Source organism: Protomyctophum parallelum, assembly GCF_964188405.1.
Source record: "Protomyctophum parallelum genome assembly, chromosome: 6".
NCBI lineage: Eukaryota > Metazoa > Chordata > Actinopteri > Myctophiformes > Myctophidae > Protomyctophum > Protomyctophum parallelum.
Window position 1 is genome coordinate 44,659,257 of NC_139701.1, and position 9,577 is coordinate 44,668,833.

Here is a 9,577-nt window from a genome sequence, read left to right on the forward strand (position 1 = left end):
CATAGTCAAAGAAATTAGCCGGCAACAGTGCAGCACTATCTCTCTCTCTCTGTTTCTGGCACAACAGCGCCCCTACTGGTACTAATAGTCATACTGGTGCTCATAGTCAAATTATTTTCGTCTGTATGATGTGCATCATGGAGGTGTTATTTTCGTCTGTCCGCTGTGCATCATGGAGGTGTTATTTTCGTCTGTCCGCTGTGCATCATGAAGGTGTCAATAAAGATTCACATGCTGTGTGACTTGCGTCTCCCTGGCAACCCACAAACCAACCAGCCCAGCCAATCACAGCGCCTATCCGTCCCTTCGGGCTGTGGGATGCTGTAACCAACCAGTCAGTCACAGCGCCGACCTGTCCCCCCGGGCTATGGGATGCTGTCTGTGTGCCTGTGATGGTCGCATGTAAACAAAGCCAGTGTTGAACAAAACAATGTAGTTTAAATTAGACTTAATTTAATTCCTCTAATTGAACTAATCCTGCGGATCTGACAACATGTCGATGGAAGACCCTTTCTTCGTGGTCAAAGGGTGAGGAATGCTTTTTATTCAACACATGTTTTATAATTCTGTTATCTTATCTGGTGAGGAGGAGGCTAAGCTGCTAGCAGGATGCTAGCAGGATGCACACACAGGGAACAATAGAGAAATACATGTTATATTATATTTACATTCAAAGGAGCTTTTTGATGAATTGGACATGGTGGACCCTGTTGTAAACAAGTGTAATGCTTTATGGTGTCGTCCACTCACAGTTAACAGTTTTTGTATTTAGTTGTGCTTGAAATTTACTGTAATTCTGCGAAAGTAAATACTTCAATCAATTTATTGGCAAGTATTTACAGTTGGAGGTACAGTATTGTGTAAACATAAAGTATATACAGTTGGAGGTACAGCATTGTATAAACATAAAGTATATAGCCTACAGTTGGGGAGGTACAGCATTGTGTAAACATAAAGTATATACTATAATAATAATAAACTTTATTTATATAGCACCTTTCATACAGAGTTGCAGTTCAAAGTGCTTCACAGGCAGGACAGGAATCAGGTACTTTACAGTTAGGTCATAACATATCAGACACAACCACATAGTATGTTACAGTTAGGTCATAACATATCAGACACAACCACATAGTATGTTACAGTTAGGTCATAACATATCAGACACAACCACATAGTATGTTACAGTTAGGTCATAACATATCAGACACAACCACATAGTATGCTAGCCGCAATTTGCAACTCTAGATTTTTTTATAATGGGTTGAATCTAGAGTTGCAACAAGCTCCATCCACTTCCTATTCATCATTTTTGGTTTGCGATCTGCTTGTCTTAAATGACGTTAAACTCACCAACATTGCAGCTGCAGTCCAAGCTTGAATTATCCTCTTTCAATCTGCCGAGCTTGTTTTTCATAAAAATCCACCGTAGAGATGTTATGAGCTACTTTCTGTCAAGACATCCTCTGCAAATGCAAATGGAAGCACTCGTTTCTGTTAACGGGTCGTGCTGCTGCCTCCTGCATTATGTGCAAATTCGAAACAGGTTGAACGCAGGGCCGTTCAGTGACGTACGACGAGTGCTTCCAAACTCCAGCACTTAAAAAAAGAATCACTTGCAGAGGATGTCTTGACAGAAAGTAGCTCATAACATCTCTACGGTGGATTTTTATGAAAGACAAGCTCTGCAGATTGAAAGAGGATAATTCAAGCTTGGACTACAGCTGCAATGTTGGTGAGTTTAACGTCGTTTAAGACAAGCAGATCGCAAACCAAAAACGATGAATAGGAAGTGGATGGAGCTTGTTGCAACTCTAGATTCAACCCATTGTAAAAAAATCTAGAGTTGCAAATTGCGGCTAATAGTATGCATATAGTCATCAACATAAGAGGGGAATAAAAGGTCAGGCATAGAGTTAAAAAAGACATACATATAAGAGCATGAAAATAACATTTATTAATTTAGGTCTAAGGCATTTGAGAGAATAAGCACGGTACCGGGAAACCACCTATAAAGTGCTATGGGAGGATTGAGAAGGCCAGTCTAAAGAGGTGTGTTTTCAATTTTTGTTTAAAGATGTTGATGGAGTTGGAGCCTCTCTGATTTCCTGAGGAATTGTATTCCATAGTTTTGGTGCATGGAAGGCGAATGCGGCCTCTCCTATTTTCTTTAGTGGTTTCTTTTTCCTTTTTGTGTCAAGTAAACCTTCTGTGGAGGGTGTATGGTGATAGAAAGTCTGTTATGTATGCGGGGCCTTGGTTATTTAGTGCTTTGTAGACTATGAGTAGTGTTTTGAAATATATTCTCTGGGAGACCGGGAGCCAGTGGAGGGTGTGCAAGACTGGTGTGATGTGTTCTCTTTTCTTTGTTTTCGTTAATAATCTAGCAGCAGAGTTTTGTATGAGTTGTAGTCTGTCTATGGCCATTTTTGGTAATCCTGTGAATAGAGCGTTGCAGTAATCTAGGCGGCTAGTGACAAAAGCATGGATGATTTTTTTCCAGCATCTGGTTGTGTTAGGAAGGGTCATATCTTGGCTATATTTCTGAGATAAAAAAATGCAATTTTGGTTATTTTGTTGATGTGGGATGTGAAGTTGAGGTCTGAATCTATTATTACTCTGAGGCTGGTTACTTGTGGTTTAACCCACGCGGCTAGATGTCCTACCTAGAGAGTTCATCACCTGATCTCTTTTTACCTTAGGGCCTACCAGTAGCACCTCTACTACAGTTGGATACTACCAAGTATATACAGTTGGAGGAGGTACAGCATTGTGTAAACATAAAGTATATACAGTTGGAGGTACAGCATTGTGTAAACATAAAGTATATACAGTTGGAGGAGGTACAGCATTGTGTAAACATAAAGTATATACAGTTGGAGGAGGTACAGCATTGTGTAAACATAAAGTATATACAGTTGGAGGTACAGCATTGTGTAAACATAAAGTATATACAGTTGGAGGAGGTACAGTATTGTGTAAACATAAAGTATATACAGTTGGAGGTACAGCATTGTGTAAACATAAAGTATATACAGTTGGAGGAGGTACAGTATTGTGTAAACATAAAGTATATACAGTTGGAGGTACAGCATTGTGTAAACAGATATGTCACGTTGCATCGTTATATAAATGACAAATGTTATAACAGGGTTTAAAGCTTCTCTGAAACAAATAGAAGCATTTCTTCTGCAGACCCTTTGGGACAAAATTATGGCAGCATTTCTTTCTCAAGACTGAGACCTTTTCAGTTAATTGTAAAACACAAACCTTTGTATATTGTAATGTATGTACAACAGATGTAAATGACAGAGACAAATAAACTAACTAACTAACTAACTAGTCCTTAGGGTGGTTGTATTCCATTGTTTACATGTGGTCTACTGGGTACAGATGGTAGTTCTTAGGGTGGTTGTATTCCATTGTTTACATGTGCAGTAGATCTACTGGGTAGAGATAGTAGTCCTTAGGGTGGTTGTATTCCATCGGCTGACAACCTTTTGTCACAACAGTTCAATAAAAAGTAAGCTATATGTTTGATTTATCGTCATGATCATGATTTTTGTATACCCTGTTATTTAATGATGTTACCTGTATACTGTCATGATTATTATGTTTTTTCTATTTTCTTTGCACTGGTGTAGCTTTTATATGACTGTTTGTTCTCATTTAACCACATGAGAGTACCTGTCACCTTAACCCATTTTGGGGCGGGAACCCATTTTGGTGTTAGCATTACGTTATGCTTTAGCTATTTAAAAATAGCAGATCTACAAGCTCATAGCGCTACGAGCTTGTAGGTCTGCTATTTTTGAAAAATCGAAGAGCGACTGATGTAGAAGACATTTTTAGAATCTGATCTCGGGTCAGAATGGAAAACTGTCAGGATGTAGAAGACATTTTTAGAATCTGATCTCAGGTCAGAATGGAAAACTGTCAGGATGTAGAAGACATTTTTAGAATCTGATCTCAGGTCAGAATGGGTTAAGTGAGTGATTTCTTGTGATTTTCTTGGTTTGACCTGATAGGCCAACCATTAGGTCAGGCAGCCTACAAAAAGGATGCTTTCTCATTTGTGTTCATAAAGATAGCCTGATGAAGGCTAACGTTGGAGGGGCTAGGGGAACGTTGCTGTTCCCCTAGCCCCTCCCCTAGGCTAGCCCCTCCTATAGGGCGTGGCAGTCCCGCCCCCTACCAGGGCCCAGGAAATGATTCCCAGTTCATTTTCCTTTACTTTCCATTTCAGAGACCTTTTAAGAGTCGACGGTACAAAGCCAACTCGAGTCGTGACAAATCATGACAACAAACACAATTTTTCGGGCCGAACAAATAATTAGAAAGAAGAACAACAAATTTGTTCTTGTTTTTCTTCTTTGTAATTATTTGTTTGGTCCAAAATATTGTGTTTATTGTCATGATTTGTCACGACTCGAGTTGGTCTTTAAATAAATACAACCAAAATAGCCGCTCTATAAACTCACAACCCGTCGCAGGCGACACGTTGTGAGCTTGTAGATCTGCTAGAATTCTGTGTGTGCGCGCTGCATGTGCACGCCTGCCCTGCTAACAGCACTAACCCTTTAGGTTGTGTGGGTCATATTGTGTGTATTTTGGGTCATTGATGTGTGTTGCGTTAACCCTTTAGGTTGTGTGGGTCATATTGTGTGTATTTTGGGTCATTGATGTGTGTTGCGTTAACCCTTTAGGACGGTTGTGTGGGTCATATTGTGTGTATTTTGGGTCATTGATGTGTGTTGCGTTAACCCTTCGTAGGGAGGTGCAGAAGGCAGTGAACACGGCTCAGGGCCTCCATCAGAGATGGGCAGAGCTTCTACAGGACGGAGGCGGGGCCTCCAAGGAGGAAGTGGACTGGACGACCAATGAGCTTCGAAACAGCCTAAGGTCCATCGAATGGGATCTGGAAGACCTGGACGAGACAATTAATATCCTTTATTAATGTTTATTATTATATCCTTTATTAACCCATTCAGGACGGGAACCCCTTTTGGTGTTTAATGGGATTGTTCACAATTTTTTAACTTAAAGGACCACTTCACCACTTTTCAACCTATCTTCATATAGTAGGTCCTCACTAATAATCATGAAAACATTTTGCAATTTGTTTCTACTCAGTCTGTGTCTCACAGGAGGGCTGTGGGCAGTTCAGAAATCGTCTTCCAGTGACATCATCGCTGAACAACATATTTTCAGATGGGGGGGTCGGAGGCCAATTACAGATCATTTCTGGGGTCCTTGACATGAAATATTGAGTGATTTAGGCCTAGAAACATAGGTATTTCAGAAAACTGTCAGGATTTAGAAGTCTTTTTCTCCAGGCCTAAATGGGTTAAAGGACAACTTTAGTTTTTTTTTAAACTTCTGGCCACAAAGGGGTCCCTGCAACTCGACGGCCAATTACATATAAATTATACTTTTTGGGGTCCTTGACATGACATTATTGATTTAGATTTAGAAGACATTTTATTAGTTGAATCATTCTTGACTGTAATGTTTAATTATTGTTGAATCATTCTTAACTTAACATTTTAAGTATTGTTGAATCAAATCCAAAGAAGTTCAACCTTGATGCAGTGGAGTTATCTAAGAGGAAGGCTTTCATTACTACTACCAGAAATACTGTTAGAGTAAGTATTAATACTATTGCTATTACTACTAACAGAAACACTGTTAGAGTAATTATTACTACTACTATTACTATTACCACTACTATTACTATTTAGCAGAACTATGGAATGAACTTCCCATTACAGTCAGAACTACAGACTCACTCCCAATCTAAACTATGGAATGAACTTCCCATTGCAGTCAGAACTACAGACTCACTCCCAATCTAAACTATTGAATGAACTTCCCATTAAAGTCAGAACTACAGACTCACTCCCAATCTAAACTATGGAATGAACTTCCCACTGCAGTCAGAACTACAGACTCACTCCCAATCTAAACTATGGAATGAACTTCCCATTAAAGTCAGAACTACAGACTCACTCCCTATCTAAACTATGGAATGAACTTCCCACTGCAGTCAGAACTACAGACTCACTCCCAATCTAAACTATGGAATGAACTTCCCATTGCAGTCAGAACTACAGACTCACTCCCAATCTAAACTATGGAATGAACTTCCCATTGCAGTCAGAACTACAGACTCACTCCCAATCTAAGCTATGGAATGAACTTCCCATTGCAGTCAGAACTACAGACTCACTCCCAATCTAAACTATGGAATGAACTTCCCATTGCAGTCAGAACTACAGACTCACTCCCAATCTAAACTATGGAATGAACTTCCCATTGCAGTCAGAACTACAGACTCACTCCCAATCTAAACTATGGAATGAACTTCCCATTGCAGTCAGAACTACAGACTCACTTCAGACGCTATGTATGCACTCTATAGAGCGTCACAGTCCTGCCCCCTCGAGAGACCCGGAAAATAAATCGCTGTTAATTTTCCTCAAAGGCATTTCCTAAAGTATTTATTTAAAGACGGTTATGCCGCGGACAAAGCCAACTCGGATCGTGACAAATCATGACAATGAACACAATATTTTGGGCCGATCAAATCATTAGAAAGAAGAAAATAAAGGCAGGAGACAACACTATTTGTTTTGTTTTTCTTCTTATAAATTATTTGATCGGACCAAAACATTGTGTTCATTGTCATGATTTGTCACGATCCGAGTTGGCTTTGTAACCATCTTTAAAGGGATTGTGACATTTAAAACACTTTTTTGTAGATTTTTTGGCTTTTTTGGCTTTTCTTGACATCAATGTCACCAAAAAAAAACGAAGTTTGAACATTCAGTGTATTCTCTGCTTTCTGGACTTCTGTGAATAATTATGCAAAAATGTCTCATCTGGTTGGACGGCAGAGATATACGTAGATCTCCGCTAAAGCTCCGCCCCCTCCCCTCTGCTCCCTGCCTAGTGCCTACCCTCTCTTCTCCTCTTCCTCATTGTGATCGCGACTTTGTTTCTTTGTAATACTTACTAATAATGGCTTCTAGAGAAAAATCAATCTGCTCTGTTGTTGGCTGTGTCAATCAACACAAGTCCTTACACTGGATACCAACTGGCCTAGATGACTCTTTTATTTTTGACGATGACTTCCTACCAAGTTGTCAAAGTAGCGCATCTTGGGTTGACAGGAAAGGGGGAATTACCGACATCTACAGGCTAAAATAATGTGTTTTTCCATGGCTTTTCAGGATGAAGATTAGACATACACAAAAACGAGAAAAAAATAAATACTGGAGTGGAGTTGAGTGTTCAAACTTTTTAGACACGTTTGAAGGACCATGGCCAAGACTTTTAATGTTGTTAAAATTATGTTATAAATCATGTCATAATACCTTTAAATAAATACTTTAAGAAATGCCTATGGGGAAAAATGCATTGGGATTCATTTCCTGGGCCACTCGTCGTTCTGAAAGGGGGATGGACTGCGACGCTCTATAGTGTATACTCATAGTTTCATTATATAGATAGTCCACTGTTCGGTTGTAATCGGACAACCTAACCTGTCTTCTAACGAGACAACCATCAACAGTTCCAGCTATTTTATAAAAGTTTAATTAAATTAAATATAATGTTATTGTTTTCATAGGAGATGAAGGACCAGATGAGCAGTCCTCAGGCTGCGACCATGAGCGACCTGAAGACCCGACAGGTAAGATCATCTAGTCTGGATCATAGATGAAGCTAGAGGCCCAATGGAGAGCCACGGCGGCCATCTTACCTCGGGCAGCATAAGGGCCGATTCATACTCCTATTTTACCGCTGTTTCGGCGCTGTAGTACCGAAATGATTTCAGCTCCTCAGAAATTTTCAGTAGCACTGAAGAGCCGACTTTAGGACGGTACCCCCCCCCCCCCCCCCGAACCTCAAATGACGTCAAATTGTAGGCTCTACAGCGCCGAACCGACTTTTGTTCGGCTCTGAAATAGGAGTATGAATCGGCCCTTACGTTGTATCTTTGGGCATTTACTTTTAAATAACCACAAATTGCTCAATTGTCAACCGATTTTCAAACGGTTTGGTTTGTTCTAAACGTCAGAGACGTCCGCATACTTATATGCTTTTATATGACGTTCATACTGTTCGTACTGTACTGTACTGTACTGTACTGTACTGTACTGTACTGTACTGTACTGTACTGTACTGTACTGTACTGTACTGTACTGTACTGTACTGTACTGTACTGTACTGTACTGTACTGTACTGTACTGTACTGTACTGTACTGTACTGTACTGTAGCCCCGAAGCAAGATGGCCGCCGGGTGACCTACGTCAGAGCTTAGAGTATATATGAATAGAGAAGACACCCGAGTTCTCCTCCCATCCACTTGCATTAAGTTGCTCAAAAGCGCTTGAGGCGATTTCACTCCTCCTTCCTGGTAGGAACAGAGTGCATTCTGGGATGGATTTGCCCCAAACACATGAACGCGCTGCCGTTGACTATCATTGTGCCGTTTGTGCGCGTTCACGTATGAAACATTCGTTCATGTGTCATGGCCCCAAACACATGAACGTGCGCAATGATAGTCAACGGACCAGCGCTGGCTCGAGCTTCAATACCAAATTCGGCCACTATGTCCATTTCGCCTCAGGGTTTCCTCTGGGTGCCTTCTCTATTCATATATACTCTATGCGTCAGAGACTCCGCCTTGAGCCATCTAGCCTTTATATGTCTATGGGCTGGTAGAGTACATAGAACTACACATCCCACAGTGCACTGGGCCGTCTAGCCTTTATATGTCTATGGGCTGGATCATCTACAGTAGTCTAAAAGCTCTCATTTATTATAATCTATCTGTGTAGAATTCCCCCCTTCCACCAGTAGATGGTGCTGTGTGATTTGATATAATACATTCTGTCTTCTGTGAACAATATAAAGAAATCCCCAACTGTGACCTTGCTTCCATGTGACTCTTTGACCGGAGCTCATCAGTAGATGAAGAACTGGCCAGTCTACTTAGCCGAGATAGCTATATTCTCTAATACTATCTATATTATTATTATATGACCAACATTGTTTGTGTTTCAGGGTCTCCTAGGAGAGAGGTCGGGGGTCATGGGGTCAGGGGTCACCTCTGAACCCGTTGCTGATAAATACGTTGGTCTGGATCGAACGTTACACACCGCTAACGCTAACTTTATAGAGGACACACACACACAGCAACAGGTACGCACGCACACACACACACACACACACACACACACACACACACACCGCTAACGCTAACTTTATAGAAGACACACACACACAGCAACAGGTACGCACGCACACACACACACACACCGCTAACGCTAACTTTATAGAGGACACACACACACAGCAACAGGTACGCACACACACACACACACACACACACACACACAGCAACAGGTACGCATGCACACACACAGCAACAGGTACGCACGCACACACACACACACACACAGCAACAGGTACGCACACACACACACACACACACAGCAACAGGTACGCACGCACACACACCGCTAACGCTAACTTTATAGAGGACACACACACACACACACACACACACAC

The 9,577-nt window shown here is 41.0% G+C and overlaps 1 protein-coding gene across 2 annotated transcripts in view; it reads left to right on the plus strand.

Annotated features, from left to right (window-relative positions):
* The first annotated feature begins 382 nt into the window (after window positions 1-382).
* The window catches only part of stx6 (syntaxin 6), a 17,574-nt gene continuing 8,379 nt past the window's right edge, over window positions 383-9,577 (plus strand). For both annotated transcript variants that reach the window (XR_014569429.1, XM_083767939.1), the window contains exons 1-5: window positions 383-528; window positions 4,774-4,942; window positions 5,550-5,645; window positions 7,631-7,693; window positions 9,071-9,208. Coding sequence is in view for 1 of the 2 variants with exons in the window: in XM_083767939.1 (XP_083624065.1) it covers window positions 494-528; window positions 4,774-4,942; window positions 5,550-5,645; window positions 7,631-7,693; window positions 9,071-9,208 (501 nt within the window). In the remaining variant the exon portion in view is untranslated. The remainder of the gene's footprint in view (window positions 529-4,773; window positions 4,943-5,549; window positions 5,646-7,630; window positions 7,694-9,070; window positions 9,209-9,577) is intronic.